The sequence below is a fragment of the Manduca sexta genome, chromosome 24 (assembly GCF_014839805.1).
Source record: "Manduca sexta isolate Smith_Timp_Sample1 chromosome 24, JHU_Msex_v1.0, whole genome shotgun sequence".
NCBI classification, from domain to species: Eukaryota; Metazoa; Arthropoda; class Insecta; order Lepidoptera; family Sphingidae; genus Manduca; species Manduca sexta.
This window is the reverse complement of record NC_051138.1, coordinates 9,594,383-9,618,551: the sequence shown is the minus strand read 5'-3', so window position 1 is coordinate 9,618,551 and position 24,169 is coordinate 9,594,383. Positions and strand designations below refer to the sequence as shown.

The window sequence follows — 24,169 nt, the reverse complement described above, 5'->3', positions numbered from 1 at the left end:
TTTTATTGCAAATGTTACATATTAGGAAATTATATTATTTTCTATATCCGCCTCTGTTTTCCGACACCAGATAGTCTTTACATTAGACAGAACAAGAGAATCTATGTTGTGTACACATACTGAACAATGGCAAAGCAAATGTTAAATGGCGCGTATTCGTCTTATTCACGTTCTTCTGGCTACGTTTGTTTGAAAAATGTAACTTGAACATCAGGTAAATGAAAAAAAAAAGTTTTCTTTGCACGTTTACACAGCTGGCAATATTTTGTTAAAACCAAATATAAGTAGACTTTCATGTGTGTTAAAATAGTTTATTAACAATCATGCCCAGCTGCTTATACCTACAGTCTGTTCAGCTATTAGACTCTATAGTGCGGAAAAGCCAATATCATTTATCGGCATGATATAAGGTCTACATTGATAAAACATTATACATCATAAGGTTATAATTTGTTTTCATCGCCTATGAACGTACTGGGCATATACATAATATAAGATGTAGGTTTGCGTTGCTGATCTTTAAAGAAAAGGAAGGGGATTGGGAAGGGAGAAAGTTCTTGGATCTCTAGTAAACTTATTAAGTGAACAATTAAAATAGAAAAACTGGTACTACACTCTGATTTGATATGTGGCAGTGGTTTCATCACAAAATGAGTTAATTTACGCTGCAAATAAAACTTTGTAGGATGGCTTATGTGACATAAAGGTAATGATATATTACTATTCCATTAATATGCAGCATCAGTAAGATAGCCTTAGCATGCAAAGTTGCGTTTATATTAAGAGTAGGCAAAGGCCTATTCTTAATATAAAGCCAGTAAAGAAAAGCGCAGTGACGTTGCATGGACCAATAACACTTCGGAGTAAGTATGAGGAAGTATTCGATGTGCAAAATATAATACTTTATCAAATTATACTATAATGGCCTGTAATATTTTAGACACATTTAAGACGTTTTTTGATTTTACCCTCGGCCACTTCACTTTCGTCGACTTTAGAAGAAACGAAAGAGAACTGTATTTTTTATATATGTAATATTGAGATTTACAAACACAATTAAAGGGAGGCGGCAAAATTTCGCAGCGCAATAAATATATTTTACGATCACTACGAACTGAGTATAAAATTTATTTTATTTTTGTATCAGTATTCTGACGTTACTTGTGAACCAATAAATTACGTGATTGGTAAAATATTTGCATCGATTTTTGACTACAGATTTTTTTCAGTTAAAGATGTCATATTGGGTGGCAATGGTAAGACCGTTTATTCATTTCCGTTACTTTAATCTTATCTAACTACATAATTAGACGTATTTATTAGTTTATACACGATCTATTGTATTGATCTTGTGGGAGTGTACAAATCGCGTAGAATTTTCGAAGATAATGCAGAATCAGAACAAAAATCTGATTTTTTTAAAATACTATTCTATAACTGACATAAGCCAGTATACCATGCTTGTTTATATTTTATGTAAATGATAAATGAAAATATACACGGAAACAATAGCAAAAATAGTTTTGTAGCTATTACTACGGTCGACGAAAAATTGTTCTTCTTTTTACACTAGTTTTGATATTTAAAAGTAGATTACATCCTTCCCAGGGTCTCAAGCTATTTCCATACCAATTCATAGAAATCTATTTTGTAGTTCATGAGTTTATCATATTCGATAGACAGACGCGGTGGTGGACTTTGTTTTACATAGCTACTTATTTAGTAATAGAACTAGAGCTCTAAGTGTATTCCGTGCAGAGTTGCTTCTAACCGTTTTTGAAGCATTATGTGTCCTGTCACCTTATGATTTATTACGATTTGCCCCTGGACATAGAGATTTTTAATCTGTGACAATATTTTTATTATCTCGCATCATTCGGATCCTTTGGGTTTCGAATTTTCTTGTGGTGGTAATCCATCATTTGGCTGACATTTCTACCTTGTTTGGGAAACTACAATTTGCTAAAGGTAATGTATATAATAAATATTGCATTGAAAAATGTTATATAATGTATTAAATATAGTCTCAGATGTTTCGAAACAATTGTAAAATTGAACTCTTAAATTAGTATCGACATATTCTACGATAAAGTTGGAAAATGGTGGACTTGGAACAGTGTAGTGGTCACGTACCAATTATTCGATGTAATGATGAACAATTTCTTAGACTATGTGTGGCTGGAATAAGAAATCTCATGCATTAATAATATTTGGGGAACATTCATATAAAATATATTAATTATAAAAAAATACGAATTGACAAATTCAGCTCAAGTAGATGTGTAGACATTTAAAGATTTTTTTTAGTTAGTATGTTTATATTTTATACCTCTTCATAAGTTTATTGAATGGTGTAGTAACTTCAGTATAATACACAGTAGGAAATCTTACATAAAGTTATAACATTATGAAGTGCCATAACTGTTAAGCAGCGATAGCCTAGTTGTTTGTGGAACGGACTGCCGAGACGCATGTCCACTGGTTTAAATCTCAACGGCACACACTTATGACTTTTCTAAAATGATGTGTGTTTTCTTCGTGAATAATCGTTTGCTTGAACGGTGAAAGAAAACATCGTGAGGAAACCTTCATGCCTGAGGAGTCCTCTATAGAAATTTTGAGGGTGTGTGAAGTCTACCAATTCGCAATAGGCCTGTGTATGGACTAAGGCCTAATCCCTCTCACTAGCCCATGGCTAACAGTGGGACAGTATATAATACAGGGCTCATATTATTATTATTATTATGTTGTATCTTTCCTGCGGGAAATCACGGCATAAAGGCTGGTCTTTTTGGAAGGCTTGCGTGGGGACATGGATCCAACACGTAGAGGCCCCTTTAAGATACATTACTCTAGTTCGGGTTTATACACCTTGCAAGTACTCTCTCTTTCTGCACTTAAAGAAATACAGCCAAAGATAGCGCTTGTAAGGCGCAGGGACTATTGCAGAAAAGATGGAAATTATACTGGATCTATGGATGGGATCTGGTTGGACTCGTTGCTGGGATATTGATTGAGACAACGGGACGCCTGACAAGTAAAATGTCTCAATCTTATGTATTCAAGGCAGACAGACGGTGACTTGCCCCCCACTAGATGGGCATGTTATAAGAGGCTTAAGGGTCTCGAGAGGTGTGCACTGATTTCACCATCGCAAGTCGCTGCCACGGCTGAGAGCGGGTTTCCTTGCTATTACACAGATTGAGTACTTCCACACTGGAGTTGAGGTTCTTGGATCTTGCGGCTTCCACCCTTAGCCGGCCAGTGAAAGCAAGCCAAGGGTCAGAGGGTCCCATTTAGCCCCCACGGAATCAGGGAACGAGGTGTCGTAGGTACTCACCACCGGCTCGCCATATAGCCTCCCCTGCGGGCTTATTATTATTATAACTGTTAACATCAAGATATATAAATATTGTGCGATTAAAATTTTCTGTTTCTGACTTTACTATTTCTGTTGTATAATATACTCGTATAAATCTAAAAGGAATTTGTTACTTGCACAACTGAATTCGAACACAGTCTCGTAATATATCTTCAAAGTCCATAAAATACACTCCTTAAGCAACACAATATGTTTTGGAGAGTGGAGAGAGTCGCAACATTGCCGGAATTCTATACAGTGAACCGTGACTGGTAACTTAAGTAACTATTTGTTTTTCCATTATATCTGGCTTCTTCCAAAGAAAATATTTTATTTCGTGCTAGTAATATCTATCGACGAGTTTTGGGTTTACGTATTAGATTATGCTTATAGTTCTGGACTATTTCCAAATGAATTGTTATGAATAAAAATATGAAACATAATGTATTGTTGCAAAAATAATAACCTAACCTTACCTAATCGGTTTTTTTATATCGCGGTTCTTTTTTTATAATTTTCTCCTAATGTCTCGAAGTCTCCCCGAAGTACACCCCTTGGCCAGTAAAGCTGTAAATTCTTTAAACTCCGAGAGAAAATAAAAATATAAAAACCACGATAAAATCTGCAAAAAATATTTATTTCCATGTCTAACATTCGTGTAAACATATAAAACAATTAAACGGCAATTAGTTAAAGCTCTAATAAACGATGTTTGTTGATATCGGAGCTAATAATGATTGGAAGAGGATTCGATTAATTTATGTCTAATAATATATTACAATACACGAGAGTATTATCTTGCTAAACTTCAGCGATTGTTTTGAGTTTAAATTATATCAATTTTCATTATTAGTTTTTTATAATATTGAAGAACTTGTAATTTTTTTCCCTCAGACTTCTTACGGCGAGAAAATTTTAATATGATTAATGTAGCAAGTTTTTCCCACTCAACTTGGAGACAAACAAGCTAATAATAATATTATAGTAATAAACATTCTGTTCAATGACTTAGAACTAGTATACATTTTGACTGCGGGTGTCAAAGGAAAAGGGTGTAAATAAATAGGTCATGTTAAATACAAAAACGGAGGAATGTATGTACTTATATATAAAACGTCTATAGGTTTTCGCTATGAAACTCTCGCGTCTATTATTGTTTAGTTAGAAATGAAGTATATTTTTGCAGAAATTTATGACAAATACTTTAGTTTATGTATACGGAACTGTTCTTCTGTTTTATATTATGCCTCTTTAATTTCATTATTTTTTTTATCTATTTGGATGGTGCGAAATTGGTGGTTTTTAACGGTTCCATTTGACAAATAAAGTGCCATGAATCTCTCGTCTGAACTTTGAGAGTGAAAAATAGAAGCATGCCTATTTATAAAAAAACTTGCAGTACTCTTTTTGAGTCATAAAATATTGAGTGGCAATGTATTCGAGGTCACAAAACTTTATTTCAATTTCTTTTACCCCCACAAGGTCTAAAGTCAAATGTTTTTGCTGCGAGTAAAAGCATTTATTTGATGTCGGGTTTAGTGTACAGTCAAAATCTACCGTAGAATATCGAATATTTTAGCATAAACTTATTTAACTAAAATGTTTTCCCTGTAAAGTATGTTCATTACTGCGGCATATTAGAGGCGCGGTTGCGGGATTTTATCCCTGGATATGTTTAAATATCCTACAATTCACTCCATCTTACCGTAGCGTTAGGATTACATCGAAATAGAATCGGTTAGACTGAAGTTTTGCTATTTGCATTTACTCGAAGATAATGGATATTCAAGTCTGTACAAGAATTTTAGATATTTCAATAATTTGTAATAAGAAAATATAATATAAGAAAATATATTATCGTGAATGACTATTATAGACGTAATAATTAATTAGAGATATGGGAGGGGAATCTTATTATTTGAGAACGCATTCCAGCATGATCTTGTAAGGTCGATAAAACTACTACTCATTAATCAGAACCCAATAAAAGTATGTCAGTAATAGCAGTAGTTGCTTCGGTATTTTTGTAAGAGAATATTTGTCTTTGTCATGAGACGATGATACGATTACGTGAAACTAATTACATAATGTTTGAAGATCAATCTTGTATTATGAACTAATAAATTATAATTTTATTTAAATTTAATCTATGATTCTTTACAGTTTAAAATATATTCATTTTGAAAAAAAAATCAAAAGGTAACCGTATGCAATAAAAATGCCTTAGGTAACACATCGCGGCCATTTTAACAGAAAACAAACTAAGACAAACAAAAATAAGTATAAAAGGGAAGCTGGTAGGAATCGAGCTGTATGGACGCTGCGCCACTGAATAAGTTACAGTATATCACGAATGGCGCAAAGATTTTTTATTGACACATCGATGAACACAAATAATGAAAGTCTCATATCATGGTAGTTATAGGAATAAAGTATATATCCAATTGCAGCTTTTATACTTTAAATTCATGAGATTGAAATTATAGTTAATTATTGGTTGTTGTTTTATAAATAATTTATTTTCATCTTATGCTTAGTGGATAATCTTATTGCGGCAGATGAATTTTATTTCATGGTCGTTTGTAGTCTTAGTTGTCATTAGGACCCGTGTGCGACGAAACAACCATATCGCTACATAAATTTGATGTTCTCATAAAGGCAACGAAACGACAGGTGTTTTTTATAGCTAGCCCTGAGCCCCAGATCAATTGATGTCCCAATCTTTGTTTTTGTATGTTGTCTTCGATACGTCTTCATTATTTGGCGAAGAAATTGTTTACTGAAACCTTTTTCATTTATAAATTTTCATATATTTCATTATTATATAACAGGATAAATATATTATTGTGTTAGTGTGTAACAGTCGATTGTTTATCGTCTGTATAATTGTATAACGCATTTATGTATTGTCAACAGTGACAAAATATTTACGTAAATACTTGCTTTGAGGTTTATCACAATTGAGTTAAATTTTATTATTCTGTTGTAGTAACTTTAAAATTAAGGACACATTTGATAAGATGTTAGGATGTGCTAACATAAAATTAAGTATGTGCATAACATTTTTTTTTAATTTAATTAAGAGTATTTATAGTAACGTTAATTTATGTATACAGTCTTCTAATAACTAAAATAACTCATAATATTAGCGAGTTTATTTATTGTTAACGCTAATATTTTTAAACTTGTCTATTGTCATTTGTATCTCTTCTAAAGGTATATACATCTTGAGTCAATTTCAAGTTTTCTTTTTTTAATCGTCTTTATTTTGACATCTAACCTTATTCGTAACTCTTAGGCTAGAATCTGAAAATAAGATTCTCGGCGTACAATAAAAACGAAAGTGGATAGCCATAATCTAGATACGCATTTAGATAATTTGGCTATTTGGGGAGTCGCCGTGGAAATGCCGTCGCCAAATGCCTTGGAGTAAAATGCCTTGCGTCTCGCCTGCGTCGTTCGCACGCTGTTCCGCGACCGGCGAACTTCACCTACAACTATAAAATGATATCTTTACTATCAGAAAAGTCTTAGATATCCCTTTCAAGGTGTAACTTGTTTGTTTATAGATGTTGAGCATCTAGCGAATCTAGCTAATCGAGCACGATTTTATTTTAGTTTAATCAATGCATATGTTTAAAATTTGTACCTAGTCTTGCCATAAATATTGTAATAAAGAAAAAAGAAAATTGTTAACTGCAAATAACATTTATTACTTTTACAGTGTGTCAGTTTAATACATAAATATAAAACAATTAAAAATATAAAAAGCTTATTCGAAGTGGTCTCCATTGGCTGCAATACAGTCCTTTAAACGATGAGGCCAGTTATCAATAGAAGCACGCACTCTTTCCATGGGAAAATTCTTCACTGCCAATCGTATAGATTGTTTTAGGGACTCAAATTATCATGGCGTTTAGAGCAAGCTGTACTCTCTAAAACTGACCACAAATCATAATCCAGCGGATTAAGATCGGGACTAGACGACGGCCAGTCTTCAGCTCTGATGAAGTCCGAAACGTTCGATTCCAACCAAGACTGCGTGGACCGAGCTTTATGACCCGGCGCCGAGTCTTGCTGGAAGGACCATACTTGGTTATTGAACATGGTGATGTTAAGGGGCTTAACTACCTTCTCAAGAATGGTATCTTGATACACTTGTGCCGATGTTTTGATACCTTTTCACAAAAATATGGCTCAGTCACTCCTTCATAGCTAACACCCCACCAAACCATCACTGAAGTCGGATAATGTCCACGTTGCACTCTGTCGACTAATTGGGAAGCTTCCTTAGAGCTTTGAGCATAAATACGGTCATTTTGTTTGTTAAAATGTTGCTCAATTGTAAAAATTTTCTCATCCGTAAACAAAATTTTTCTGTGACCTCCCTTTGCGTACCGCTTCAGTAGTTGTTTCGATTTTACCACCCTATTCTTCTTTAAATTATCAGTTAAGAAATGGCCAGTGCGTCTCTTATAGGCTGCAAGTCCTAAGTCATCTTTTAAAATACGCGACATGGTTCTAGGTGCTATCTTCATTTCCCGAGATAAAATCTTTTGCTTTCGGACAGGATTTCTTCGAATTCTTTCCCTTACTGCTTTGACCACCTTTTTCGTACGAACACTACGTGGACGGCCAGATCTTTTCTGTCACAAACAGAGGAGGTCTCATTGTACCTATTAATAGCCCGGTACACAAACATTTTACTAATACCAAGTGTATGGAGAGTTTTAAAAATTGCATTTGGCTCCATACCTACTTTGTGTAATGCTATCACAGCGATTCGGTTCTCTTTATCACCCCACACCATTTTAATATCGCAAAATATTTTACAATGTATTGGCGCCAAAATGAGAAAACACAATGAACAATCGTATAAAAATGACAGATTCGAAATTCAAATGTAATATTTTTTTATAATTAAGTGTAACAGTATTTATGGCCAGACTAAGTATATTTCAAAAATGACATCTTTTGTCATAGGTGTTTACATAAATGTATATTGCATTTTTAGGAATTTATGTGACCATAGATATTTCTAGAAAGTGAGTAGGTTACGAGTTACTTTATTTTGAAAATATAACAATGTATACATATTGGTACCCATGACTGTATCCATGAAATTATTTTAACTTTCAGTACATTTATCTGCAATATAAAACCGTTTAACTTATTTTTTTTTTTACTTTTTTATTTAGCTTTTAGTACATTTATCTGCAATATAAAACCGTTTAACTTAATTTTTTTTTTTACTTTTTTATTTTAAAGTTTTTATTTCTCATTCTATTCAATTCGTTGAGTGCCTCATTATTGCAAGGTTTCTTGCCTGTTAGTTTATTGCAGTCAAACTCTTCAATACGTAATCCCTCCAAAGATCTCACTCTACTAAGAGCAACGTAGGCTTGGCCTTCCTCAAATAGTTTAGCGTCTAAGTATACGACAGCATGATCCACAGTGCTGCCCTGCATTTTATGCACCGTGGAAGCCCATGACAATATTAAGGGCAACATTCGTCTTTCAGCCGTCCCGTAATTAAATTTGGCTGGAAACTGTATGGCTTTCGGGTGTATAAGATGTACGCTATCTCTTGCAAAGTCGATTCGAACCGAAGGTACGTCTGTTGCGTACATCTGAGTTCGACGAAATAGGGGCCAAACGATTTCGTTGATATATCCTATAGCGCCATTAACTAATCCCTTTGAAACCTCAATATTGGACCGCAACATGACTTTTGCTCCCACAAATATTTCTAATTCTGCTGGTAAACCCCCAGTCTTATTGATATTAGCTGGTATTAGTGTTTCTGTTTTTATTTTTTGTAGAATTTGTTGTTACCATTTTGTTCCCACGAGGACTGGACATTTTTACATTTTTTTTTCAGACATTTTCCCAGAGGTCCATTAGAGGGGCAAGGCTATGTACAACAAGATGTGCCTGAATCTTGAGGGGAAAACGCTAACGATATATCATTTTTATCCACCCTAATGCCATACAGTTCTCGGCGCGCTTTTACCTTTTACCTTAACTTGGCTGGTGTACCCCTAGCGAGGTATCATTTTTAGCCACCCTAACGCCACACAGTCCTCGACAGGATATCAGATCTTGACTTGGGTGGGAGATTCATACTGTAATTTTGTATAGTATACTGTATTATACTTACCAAGCCCTTTATTTTGATAGCCATATTGATGGGATTGAAAACTACATTATCCGCCATTTTGTAGCAGTGGCCATCTTTGATTTTGATTTTGTATAGTGCACTGAATTCTACTTGACAAGCCCTTTCATTTGATACCCATATTGATGGGATTGAAAAAAACTAAGTTGTCCGCCATCTTGTAGCGGCGGCCATCTTGGATTCACAATAATATTGAATATGGATAATTGTATTGCCACCAGAATCAAAGGCGTATACCAAATTCCAGATCAATCGGTTAACGGGAAGAGGGTTAAATTTCAATTACTAAATTTGACCCAAACAAACAAACGGGGTGAGCTAAATAAAACCGTTTAATAATACAAAACCAACGTGATTTTTCGTGGCTATATTTATTTTATTACTTATAACGAATTTATATTTTAAAGTAGTAAGAGAACGCACTTATCCCCAAAGGGGTAGGCAGAGGTGCAACCAGGGCAATCACTGTTTGGTATGTTCAATTCCATGATATGATAGGGGGCGGGTCTATCGCCATGTCGGGTATAATTTCTAGACTTCGAAGTGATACTGAACAGAAAATTTAAAATATGACTTTTACCGAGCTGGGTTTCGAACCCATAGCTTTAGATCATTGTCGTATTGCGCCCGTAATAAAAGTACACCACCGAAGTATTATTAAAATAGACATTAGTCTTAATCCACGACTATCTGTAAATACGCGGTATCAGAATGTGGCTATTTCTATATCAATTCCGGTGAACAGGATAAAAGCCTTGCAGTATGACTTAGTGGCCGTTTGTATTAAAATGAATAGAATATAAATAGCTAAAAGCTACCAACTTTCATAATGATCGGTCGAATTCTGAAGCATATCAACCAGAAATTCGACTTCGCCAAAAGAGTTATGGAGAAAATACTTTGTGTTAATGTAATATTGAGCCTCAAAATAAAAATAACAACAGTCTTTAATAAATGCTCATGAAAATGTATTAAGAGTCATGTGTCTCCATATTTCAAATATTTTGTAGAATGTTCTATAACCTCATAATGTTGTTTGCACATGTGAATGTACAGCATAACGAAATATTTTAAAAGGCAAAGTTCATCACACTTGGTACAATTAAAACAGCACTGCAGCAATTACTTACTGAATTGTTAAAAAAACTATGTGAGGTATATGTTTTGTTAGCTGTTCAAATAAATATATACACTATTGTTTTATATTTTAATTTATGTCGAATTTTGGCATATGCTATAAAGATTATTATTTGTATTTATATAATTTAATTACGATGCAAAAACTTGCGAGCATTACAAACAAAAAAATATAATGATTATTCCTTAGAATTTTTATTATGTGCTTGTTATAATATATTATGAATGTTTTTTATTTAGGTGTAGACTACAGTAGCAATATAATTAATATGTGGTTTAAGAACTGAAAAATGATACAAACAGATGGATTAAAAGTATTTTAGCCGGATTTCTTATAATATAAAAAATGTATTATTTTTCTCAAGTATTGGGAAACCTTTATATCCTGTTCAAAAAATATATTATAGGGAGCAACTAACTTAACACAATGTATTCCTCTAACCTACACAATTCACATTCTGAAGTTAACATTTATTTGGTACTTTACAAAATTCCGTGTAATAATTATATGACTCTTAACAGATGACATTAGCGAACTGGTGCGGCAGGCGAGGAGTGCCGCGCATGGGGCGGACGTATAGCGCGTTGCTGGCCTCTCAGCGGCAGCGCGCCATGAACGGGTCGGCGGAGCGCGGCCGCACGCGCCGCCTGCGTCGACTCTCCACTGCCACTACCCAGCTGGGCGATGCGCCGCCTAGAGCGGAGGTGAGGTCAGGCCCAATCACACTTATATGGGTGCTATGGGCTGGCAATAACGCTTCTAATATAGCACTGCATGCTTTCATCGTCTATAGATATAGATAACGTGATAAATAATACCTTCCTCGATTGTTTACAGCACAGGTTTCCAAACTTTATGTTGGCCAGTAGCCTCAGGGACAAACAAAAACTACACATTTACGGAGCACAAGGACGTACATTTATTACGTATAACAATTAGCCACATACTAAATGGTCACGGACACGATCGATGCAGCGCCAGCGCATACTTACATACTTATACTTATGTGACACGGAACATCGCACGGCGCGGTACAATAAATACACCTATAGCTAGGCACACTCTGGCAACTTCGTATATTCTCAACACTTTATTTTCTCATAGATCCCTTTCAAAATTTTGTTGATTGCGGTGGATCTTTTTTTTTAGTTTTCCCAGAGAAAGTGCATTACAGCTACCGCCCAGCCATCTCGAGGGATTATGTTGGGGTCACCGTGCCTCTTATGACCCCTACCAATATTATTTACCTACATTGATACGTGAAGTCAAGCCAACATTTAATACTTTACAATCAAACCAAATAAATTTTCTTTGACCCCCGCTTATGAATTGTGGATCCTCATTTTCTGGGCACGCCAATGTAGACCCCCATTAAGTCTACCGTGGACCTCTTGGGGTCCACCAGCACCACTTTGGGAATCAATGGTCTATAGAATTAATGTAATAAATAATATTATTAGGAAGTTCTATGAAAATATACTTTAAATCTTCGTGTTTCGTCGCGTTTATTAAACAGTTTGGCTTGTAGGTACAGAACGTTGTAATATACATTTTTCGCTATAACCCGCAAACAATGAGTTTGGGTTTATGAAGAGTCACGTTACACTTTTAGCACGCATTGTTCATAATTCAGCACGCATTGTACATAATTCAGTACGTAAAAATCTCTTTTTATGTAATGAAAAGAAGAATTTTGATACATGCTCAGAGATACCGCATTAATTCCGCATTTATTATTTAATATATATTAACCATATACTTATGAAAAATACAATAGTTTTGTATTATCTATTTATTTAATCACTAGAAATCTAATTTATTTGAATTATTGTATCGTAGCGTTTATTCTGTTGGAGAACCTAATAAATAAATAAATACTACGTATTTATAAGTAAAGTAGTTTATTGAAGTTTGTAATAAGAACACTCGAGGAATCGTCGAAGCGTTATCGGCATTATTTACTAACAAAAACCTTAATGTGTTATCTTGTATAACCTTAACAGCCAACATCTTCCGCATGTTTTATCGTTGTAGAGATCAACATTTAAAAATGTTAAAATTATGTTTGAAGGACATACTTCTATAATGTATAACCGTACACTCGATAAGGATCACTTGATGTAATAAAAACGAAGATGAATTTAACATTAACTTATTGTTATCGCAATAATTGGGATCTAACAACGAGAATATTATGTCCGTTCATCCGACCATGTTTGATAAATTGTTTGATCTTTGAACGCTCATAAAGTGTTACGGTAAATTAATATCTATAATTTTTAGACATATTTTATTAAACACAATGTTTAATCCATAACTAACTTAATTTGTGCATTGTCACCTTTAATCCTCATTTATTTATTTGGTCTTTCAAACGGAGCGTGTCGAAACAATTATGCAGGCCGACATGACTGTGCCGACCGTACAGAGATGCTTGTTTCTGTGGTCGGTCGGCACTTTCTTTAGGCTTCACTTCGCTTACACCAGGTGCAGTGAAGCCACTAAGCCGAGCTTCTATAAAAAAAATATATTCCACAACCTGAGCTGCAATTATGCTTATATTTCCAACTCCTCCCTATCTTTCTATTTGATTAATTTCGTTGCGGGATAATGACATAGTAGTTTTCCGTGAGACTCGCCGAGCTTCACTGCTCGGTGTCATAAAATGCGTGCCACTGCTGATCCTGGCTTACAGGAGTTGTAGTGGTGGGTGTGAGGGCGGGAAAGTCTCTATAAAACCTGAGCTGCAACAATTTGGCTTGCTTAGTGTTAACCTTTCCATGGGATCCAGAAAAGGGTTAATCGTAACCGAAAGACACATAAAATTCTTCTTGTAGTTGCGTGCCTCGTTGCGTGTAAACGGTTCGGTCAATGTGGGCCGGTAAAGCCCTGTACTATCGTAGGGATATTCTTGACTAAAAAGGTCGCTAGATACTTATTATTTTGATAGTAACCTTTACTCGCGGCTTTGTCCGTGTTTATGAGTTTTCCGGCAGAAAAGTTCGGCTATGTATTTTCCCGAAATAGAAAGTAGTCTATGTCCTTCCCAGAGCCTCAAATTATCTCCAAATCATATTTCATCGAAATCCGTTGGGTAGGATTTAAGTTTCATTATCACTGTCGTCTGCGAATCGCAAGTGCAGGTCTTGTATAGCGTGCGAATCCGCGTGTAACACGTAGTTAATTAAATTATGGCTCTAAAAATCGCTATGTTAAGACCAAGTTAATTACATGCTTTACTGACTTCAGACGGAGAAGATCCTATTCTACAATAACAATTGTTATTTACATGGTCAAAAGTAATCACCTAACAACGATTTAAATACAGGTGGGCTTGCTGATATTAGAAGTAGAGAGCTCCACTTTACGTACGACAAATTTTATTGGTTATATGGATATAATTAGCATCTAGTTACCTAATGCTGATTATTTTATGGAAATGTACGATATAACTATAAGTAATAAAAACGAAATTGTGCATTTCCGTTATTGGATAGAGTCATAATTACATGATGACTCTATCAAATAATATGTACAAAATATGTATTTTCTCACATTTGATAAGATATAATTTACAAGGGGTGAATATTTTATACCGTGTTTACTGAGCTGTGCTAGCTTAGATACAAAAAATTCAAGAATTATTTACCTATGTCTGATTAACAAGTTTCATGTTAAAGTAAAACAGGTTATTTTAATTGAAACAAACGCGAGTCAATGTGAAGAATATTTAACGAGTACTATTTAGATTAAACTTTTCTGGTTTGTTTTATTCAATATTTTAGTTATCTAATAAGTTTAAGTCTATTCATATTTTTATGTATTGTTAGTTAACGCAGATGGTACCATTATCGTTGAGGTACAATCTTTTATTAAATCTTAAGTATGTCTTTAGCGTGTTATTTGTTTTTGGCGCAGTTAATCAGTTTCACGTAAAAAATGTTAAATTTCGAAATTCGGATTACTTTTTGCGTTGGTTTAATGATTGCGTTTTCTGATAATATGACTTTTACAATGATGCAGCGGCTGCCTAAAGGTTATAGTTTTTTTATACGGGCTTTATAAAGCGGCACTAGTGCACCTGAGGGTAGTAGGTCTCAAGTCTAATAGAATGTCGACTCACCAGAGATCCCTTCGGTAGTCGTCACACTGGCTTACATAATAGAGGCTTTTTGGAACGCGATACACTGACTGACCACTATGGCGTGTTTTGTCACTTGTGTACGGTGGGCACTATACAGATGGATATATCCCACCACCGGCAAAATGACCTGATTTTAAGGTCGTTTGTTATTATAATCTCGAGGTAGGCTGAGTAAACAAAACTATTTTCTATTGATAAACAACGATAATAAAGTTGGGTAAAGCAGATGCGATGTGCAGGCATGTCGTAAATAATTATGTCATCTTCAGCGTTCATAATTGTCATGAATATTTAATACTTTTTGCTAGTAGTCATTGTTGGCCATCATTTATTCTTTGTTATAAAACACGATTATGTCTGTTTTATAAGTGGATAAAAGTTGTCGTTGCTATGTAACGTTTCATTGTTTTATGCGATGTTTAAAGATAATAAATATCTTGTGGCGAGATGTAGATATCTAAATAAAATATTTTAGTTTTTTTTTATTCTCCTTATTATCACAGATAATTATAGATAGTATGAAATTTTTGGTTCAATTTTTGTGGTGGAATAGTAAATACTACATCTCTGTAATTTTAATTAAATTTAGGAAATTGATAATTTTAATGGTATCTTCGTGGCACGCGCGAACTGCGCTGTGTTTTGTAATACTTCATTATCATTTTACGAGGTTTAAAGAATGAAATGAATAAAAAATAGACATTGAAGAAATCATTATGAATAAAAAATAACTAAATAATGTCAGTGATGTCAAATATCGTAGGACATTGCGTTTAAAACTAATAAATTAAAACTCATCGTGTATGTAAAAATCGTAGAATATACATACGAATGTCTGTGCTAAATTAATATTTTTTATTTTGTAACCTACCAATGGCAGGTTACTGCTAAATCGTATTAGATAAAAACAATGGCTTATAAATACTTTAACCCATTATCTATCTATACTTAATTCATGTTTTGTCGGAGTGTGTGCGGAGTGGGCCTCATACTTTGAGCTTTAATGTGGGCAGCATAAATAGCTTTTTGACCATTCCAGTATCGGAAGAGGCTAAAGGCTTATTAAAAAAATATTTTGATTTTATAAAAAAATAGTAGGCATGGATAAAAGTGGACGTACGGAGCGACATAGTCGTGAAATAACGACCAAGCTCCTTAAAAAAAGATTAAAAAAAAAAAAATATCTATCTATACTTATAATAAATCTGTAGAGAGGTCAATTCTGTACATGAAATGTATTTCCAAAATAACTATCAGGGGGTGATTAGGGATCGATACTGATGCCAAAAATGCAATTAGTAAAATTTTTGTCTGTCTGTCTGTCTGTCTGTCTGTATAACCGTTATAGAAACAAAAAAAAAAAACTGGTTATAGTATACTTTTCATCACGCTACAATTAATAGGAGCAGAGCAGTGAAGGGAAATGTTGGGAAAACGGGAGAAGTTACTCCATTTTTTAAGCTTCCGTCGCGTGTGCAACCTTAATGGTTAAAGCTACACAGAAATCATGTATGACGGAAATGTTCTCCTTAAAATTATGTAAAAAATATCCCACGACAGCATATGTCTATCTTTTATGGTTGACTCACAATAACACGTGTAACTCCCGATAGCTTAGCAGTTCAAAGCTTTCTCATTATATTTGTCTACTCTTACGTTTATAACACTCTCAGTCATCCCTAATTAAAAAAGTTAACATTATTAAATATTCCATAAAAAAGAATCATAGAAATCGGTATAGAAACACCAAAGTTATACATGAAATACTCTAATAATAAGCCATCATGCGTGAATACTGAATCATGCTATAAGGATCTTTTTTGTATATATATAAGGTCGCGAACGCACAGGCAGGCGGCTTGCTTGGCACCTAGAGGCTAGCGAATCACCTAGCGAGTAGCTTCGTAAAACGAACATTCTCGAACGTTCGCGACCGGCTGCATTTTTGAAGTCCGAAATCCACGCGGGCGAAGCTGCGGGCGGAAGCTAGTTAAATAATAATTTCTGATAAAAATCATGCACGTGTGAGCAGGACTCGCGTACCGAGGGTTTGGTATAAAGTAGGTAGGTTATCTATGGGTTTTGAGTCCCTTGAAAATTCACAAAATATACGACAGAAGCAGTCATATCTTTTGATCACGTTGAAATATAAATTTAATTTTTACACAACTAAAAGAGACTATAGATCCGACTGTTTGATATAAATTTTAAGTAGTTTTATGGGTTCTTAAAAAAGGGTCTTGACAGACAGACGGGCATCAATGAGATCCTATAAGGGTTACTTTTGATTTTCGGAACCCTAATAAATAAACTTCTTGAGCGTGTCAATATAATTATATATTTAAAGGAATTTACAACGCTAGTTGTTTTTTGTGAAATATATGAAAGAGAATTGACCGCTGAATGTCAGGGTTCTCTGAGTAAAATATAGGAATATGGCTTATCCAGAAAATTATTTGAGACTTAAGTCTTTGTCTCGGCATAACAATGATTTAAGGATATTTTGACATACTTGGTAGCAGATAACGAGTAAAATTCAGGGCTTATCTTCGTATAACAAAAAGTACCTCGGCGACATTCACATCAAATTAGGATTTTCAATGGCTATTGCGGTTTATTGCTCGAGATAACGATATTTGCATGGTCATAATACGGTGACGGGATTCATTCATAATTAAATGACGATTTGATTTAATAATGATCTCCTTTGGTGCTGAGAGAATGGTCCTGTAATTTATAAACAAAATAAAGTTATAATCTATTCACCGGTTCTGCACTTGAAATTCATTCATAAATTAGCTTTTGCTTCTTGTTTACGGAAACTATTAGTAAACTATTCTGTCCCAACCTTCTTAATGGCGCCTACTTTTTATTTACGTGGATCCGGATGCCGTTTTCTTTGTCAAAAAACGTTGACAAAAATGAAGCCACAAGGAAAAGTATAAGATGTAGATCAGATTTTATTATTGTAATTTGGCTTCTTATAGTTACACTTTATATTTTTTTCGCTATATTTTTTGTTTTTTTTTTTCTCCTTATAGACATCTATCTCGGAAATTAAGTAAAGTTAATACTTCACTCGTTCACATATAATCATGTGAATGAATTCATCCGAGCTGAATTTCCACTACGGTGGCATATATTATGTGCACAAGTATGTGTGTGTGTGTAAAACACAGGTGCATTCTCTATTCCTTCACTGTCATAGTCCGGTGAGACAGCACTCCGACATGACCAGAGAGAGAACAGCTGCAGAACCGGTGGGTTTACGTGTTCCCCGAGGTATGGGATTATCATACCACCGAATTCCCGACTCTGAGCTGTGACGGGGTATTTTGTTTAAGATGGGAAAACCCAGTCCTAATTATTTTTGGCCTGCTACCTGGGATGTGAACCCAGAGACTTAGCATGACAGTCGTACTCATACCGTGTACGCATTTCAACTAAGCCCCCTTCGTGGCTCAAAAGACAATTTGACACGGCAGCATTATTCAGTTCCACTCTCTACAATTGTAAAAATAAAATATATATGTATCTAGGAGAATTTATAGTCCTCAGCCTTCGGTTAAGATATGTAGAATATTTTTTGTTGCAGTGCTACAAAGACCGCGACCTCTCTATAGTGAACGAGTCACCGAGCGGGAATAGCCAATGGAGCCAGGCGTGGCGTCTCCGAGCCGATCCCTCAGACTCCATCGGATCTCCTCGGAGCATCTCTAACTCCAGCCTGCGCGAAGTGGACGAGGAGCTGACGGGCGAGGAGCTCGCCACCTACATGTACAATGTGAACGACACCGGTGGACCAACCTGAGACACGACCGTTTAGTTCCTTTAGTGATTTCACGTCCACGGAATAGTGACGGTGCTTTAAAGACAAACGGCCTAAGAGACATGTGATTTATTGAGGTACGTTGTACGTTAGGTGGTTGTTGTTTGTTGTAGAAATTTGCATTTGTTTGTACTGGAAATAAACATAACGCGTGTTCCTTTGAGTGTAAGCGAGTAGTCTGCCCTTTCTAAATGAAGTAATTGGTATTCTTTATGCAAGTTCAGATTTAGGATATGATGTTGATAAGGAGAACGTTTTTAGGATTATAGTCGGAATATCCAGCGGACCGATGCTATAAATAATTCGGCAGTCTCGGGTACAATCATAGGCACGCAGCAACTATAATTCATGTCACTCCTATTAATCATGATTTAAGGGTTTTCCTTAAAAGCGCGATTAAAATTTTGAATATAACCGAATTCAAAATTCACACATAATTTGTCGCTGTAGAAGTCATACAAGTGCTTAGTTGATGTGATTTATATAATAAATGTACATATATACAATTGTAAGTGATAATAGAAAGTAAAAGTGACATTTGAAATTTTTATTATTGTTGAAAATGACTGTAAATTGAAAAAAAAAGAATACTCTAGAGTATAGTTGTGTGGGTTGTAAAAAGTATGTGCTGAGCACAATATTACATGTTACTGTGCGATAGGGTATGATTTAGTTTACAAACAAATGTTAAATTTAATGGTAAAGGAATAAATTATTTAAACATCATGTTAAATATATTTTATTCAAAAGTAAGGCGAAAGGTATCTTATTTTACTAATATTACCTATTACCCTTCCTCTCTACCTCACAGTCTTTCTTAAGTACTTTTAAATGCAATAATTTGTAAAAATGTTTGGATGTTTGCTAGCAGTAAACTCAGAAACCGGTGTACGAATTTGAATGAAATTTATCACATACCTATATTATATCCTGGATTACGTATAAGTTACCTTGTATTACGGTAACATGCTCCCTTAGCAATAATTAAAACCTTTGATCTGATTTCGTCGCAGAGGTGGGACTCTTGATCGATACCGTTATTTATTGGAACTTTTATAGCATGGGAGGTTTTACCGCGGGTGAAGCCGCAAGAAACACGTAGTATGACAATAATAGCAAATACTAGCTGGCTTAGGCCAAATAAATACACTGAGAAGAATTTACTTATTGCCTAAAATGTACTTATTGCGTTTTCAACGGATCGCGATATATTAAGGATGAAAGTAAAGCTGTGAATATTGTTTTCCAAAGTGTCCTACAAAGTATTTTAAATTCTATTAACAGTGATATAAAGTAAGAAATTGTTGGTAAGAATGTATACTTTATTCAATTTTCCAAATAACCCAGATTGGCATAAGTCTACAGGCGCCGACAAAATAAAACCTTGGTTCTTGAGCAAAATATATTATAATGATTTACTAACAGGGCGCATTGACTACACTTTTTATATTTAGTCAAAATATAGTCTGTCACGATAAGAGAGATTAGGGCTATTGACGATCGCTAGAATTATATAAGGCTGCTATGAAGGATCCCAGCTGAAACTGGAAAATGTCTCATCGGATGCGGCAAGCTGAGTTTTTCTCTGTAGAGATCGATATCCATCGGGGCATATTGTATATCGGATACCTATTTGTCAGCAGATATCGGACACTATCTTGTTAATAGTCGTATGAATATTGTTTTGTGTTCAATATTTTCCCCTTTGGTTTGTTTTTACTTTTTGATATTGAGCACTATCTAAATGTTGATTTTACACGAACAATAATATTGTAAAATATAAAAAAAAGTAATTGTAAAATAATTAAAGAATTATACTTGAATGTGCATTAAAATTATTTTAATTATACTCATGCAAATTGAACACGAATTGATGTTATTGATTATGGTATTAGTAATGACTTTAATGAAGGCGAGATTTATTATACTTTTTGCAACTTAAAAGTAGAATTTGCAAATGCTTTCTGAGATAAGCTGGCATACAATAAAATAAGCCGGCATTATTGTCACGACTATCAAGGACGCAACCTTTCTTATTGGTGTTCGTTGTACCATTATACGCAGTAAAGTAATTTTGCGGTACCAGGAAAGAAATCAGGGCCATTTACTAGTTAAATAAGATGCAATTATTTGTGAAGTACATGGAATATCAGTTGTTTAATAAATTTCTCAAAGCCTACACATTCTCAGCACAGCCAATTTCTTGGAGAACAATAATTTTGCTCGTAGACGCGTGGCAGCGAGATTGTTCGTAATTGGCCCAAACAAAAGTACCATTCTGTAACTTGCCCTGCTCACATAATTATTTTCTATGTTAACAACTCCAAACAAATTAATATAATATATTATCAAAATATTATACGATTTGGTTTTGTAATAGTTTTATCTTCGTATTATTTTTTTCATATTACAGTTTTATTATACGAAGTTTACTATGGATTCTGGAATTCGCGAAACCTACTTTGTTAATTACATACAACACATCAATTATTATACTCATTACAATATTTTGTAAAATTAATTTTGTATGAAATTTATTTGTTACTCCGTTGCCTGTTATATAACAGAACAAGTCGATGTAAACTACAGATGTCCACGTGAAATATGTGATATTGGAAAATACATTGTAGTATTTAATTAAAGGTGTTATTATTAATTGAAATTCAAAGATAATGATTGTGGCAGGAGAAAATCATAACGCATAATCGGTACAATTTGCACCAAGAATACATAATAAAAGTTTGTCGCGTTTTTTTTAATAATATATATTTCAGGAGCTTGGTCGCAATTTCACAACCATGTCGCTATACACGTCCGCTTTCAAGGGTGTTCGCTCTCTTTTCACTAAGAAATTATACGGATTTACATAAACATATGAAATATTGAATTGTATTCAAAAGATACCTTATGTACAGTAGAACGTCCAATTAAATTAAATGAAATTAAGTGATTGTATGTAAATGAAGATAATATTATTATGCAGCTAATTAATGATTAAAATAATTCAAAGTATAAAGATGTATGGTATATTTTCTTGTAACTAGTTTTTTTGTCGCGGCTCCACCCGAGTGAATTTTTATTTCTGGACTAAAAGTTCTGCTTTATATTTTCCTGGCTAAAATGGAATCTATATTTTAAGTTCAATCACTAGCAATACATTTGTGAAAACTGCATTCAATTTCATCCAGTATTTCTGCGTGGTATGTATATAAACATACAGACAAACAGGCAAATAAAAGATAAACATAGACATACAAACAGATAAAAACTGTTGGTTTCTGATGTTCATATAAAGGATGTTTATTATCCTTTTACCCTTGGTGGGCTGTATTTGTATCGATTATAACTTGTATATACTAAATGAAAATGTCCTATCTTCTGGGGATATTTGTCTGTTGTAAAATTATTCATTTTTCATTTAAGATAATACTTACCCGATTATTAGATATTCAATTACAAAATATTTGTATAATTTAATTTCTCTCTATGTGCAGTACGCTGTGGATTGGTAAGTTTAAGTCTTAATTTTCAGGTAAGGCAACACATTGTATGGGTTCTTTCGATATGATCTTACCAGGATTCTAAACAGTAGAGAGGGTTTACTTCGGGAGAGCGTCTAATCATAAAGTCTAGCCAAAATCGTTCCTGCAGCCTGGTTGCGAAAGTGTGTTGTGTCGATTCCACATTGGAGTAATTAGATGAAGATATAAAATGACATGTTTTTCTATACCATAAATAACTTATGGTATAAAAAATGAATACGAAACAATATCCGAAACAATGTAACGAGATAACGTCATAACAGTTTCGTAAACAAAGTTACATTGGATCTAAGATAGATATTATTTGTCTTTCTTTTATTTTCTTCCAAACTTATATTTATTTCGATAGATGATGCTTAAGGTTGTAAAAATATTACTTATGTGGTTGTGGTTAATATGTGATAATTACTATTGTTATTCTGCATCATTTGATAACTATTTTTGTTTTTACTTATTTTATGTAGTTTCATTTGAATATATGTTTCAATTTCACAGAAGGCAAAACACACAGTTCAAGGCAATCATTTGGAACTTGTAAATGATAATATATGTTATATAATATGATGTTGCTATTGTTTGTAGACAGGCGTAGAGCTCATCAATAACAACATGATTGTTTAGTCTTAACTTGCAGCATATAATGAAATATTAAAATGTAATATTCTTTATTATTTATATTATCGCTTGTTAAAATTTTATCTTCCTAGTAAAAACCTTAAGTAAATGCCTTTAACAGCTAATGAAATTTCTTTGTGTCAAGATTGTCACATTTTGTTGAAAATAGACTTTCGCTATTGTACGTACAATCTTCGTTGATCTAAACACATCAAACGCAGACCTTTTAATTTAACGTGATAATTAATTCATACTGTTTAAATATTTATTTAGTTTAATATAAATTATTTTAATAATATAAAATATGGTGACTAGCATTTGTTAAAGAACAATACGCAATCTTTCTAGCAGTAATATCGCACCGTACATACTAAGATCATTATCAGGTAATTAATAAACATTTGAGCCTTGATGTATCTGGTCATTATCAGTTTAGGTATCATTGTAAATGAGCGTGCGGTGGCTGATCGGACGTGGATAGATTGCGACTAGTCTCCAGGTGATCCCGCTCTAATGATTGTACGTGTTCATTCGACCGCTATAAGCTCTTCCAGGCAGGACAAAGGAAAAGGTTAATCATAAATTCTTTAGATACCGTAAACCCGCGGAAGAATTTTTTATCTTGCCTTCAGATACTAAAAGTTACAGGCTTTTTGAAATGTTCTAATTCATATTAACTTTTAGATTGAAGATTTTAGAACGCAGAACAACAGCTACGTATAGGGTGTTATATGTTTTGCAATTACTTTTTTTATATTTCTAATCTTTTTTCAGTTGAGATTTTTAATATAATTAATGATACATAGTCAAACCTAGATGATTTAGTCTAGCTAAGATTCTTGGAAAAGTCATCAACAACTGAAAGCCTTAGGTATATAAACTGTATCGCTACGCTAAATCCATAAATGGATATAAATTTATAGCCACTTTTTATAAAACTGTTTGCAGGCTGGTTAGTTTTGCCCGTTTACTAAAGCAGCTTTCCTGTATAAGGTAGTATGTATACCCCCCTACATATTTGTGTAGTTAAGCTATCCTCTAAATTTCTCCAAATAAGTATAATAGACAATTGTATTTGTGTAGATATTTACAAACATTTCTCGAATATTAATAGTGAATACATTCAAGCTAGGCATCATATGCCACAATACTGTAAAACCACAATAAAGCATAGTACTGTCTTTAGAAATTTTATCGACTAAGTACTTTTTACGATACTTTCTGATGCGAATTCTCCCTGTGGACCTTATTTCCGACACGGCCTTATTTGTCAATCAAAAACAGCATCGGTATGTAGGATACATTTAATAAAACAAAACACGCACCATGACCGATACATAAACAATTCTTGTAACCCACTTC

At 34.0% G+C, this 24,169-nt stretch overlaps 1 protein-coding gene across 3 annotated transcripts in view; it reads left to right on the top strand.

Annotated features, from left to right (window-relative positions):
- LOC115445423 (pyrokinin-1 receptor) overlaps positions 1-19,919 on the top strand; it is a 48,303-nt gene extending 28,384 nt beyond the window's left edge. The window contains exons 4-5 of one of the 3 annotated variants that reach the window (XM_030171685.2): positions 11,199-11,381; positions 18,417-19,919. In XM_030171685.2, the coding sequence (XP_030027545.1) occupies positions 11,199-11,381; positions 18,417-18,632 (399 nt within the window). In that variant the 3' untranslated portion in view covers positions 18,633-19,919. Of the gene's footprint in view, positions 1-11,198; positions 11,387-18,416 lie in introns of all 3 variants that reach the window. The other 2 variants (XM_030171684.2, XM_030171686.1) reach the window with 2 other exon arrangements.
- Positions 19,920-24,169: the final 4,250 nt, after the last annotated feature.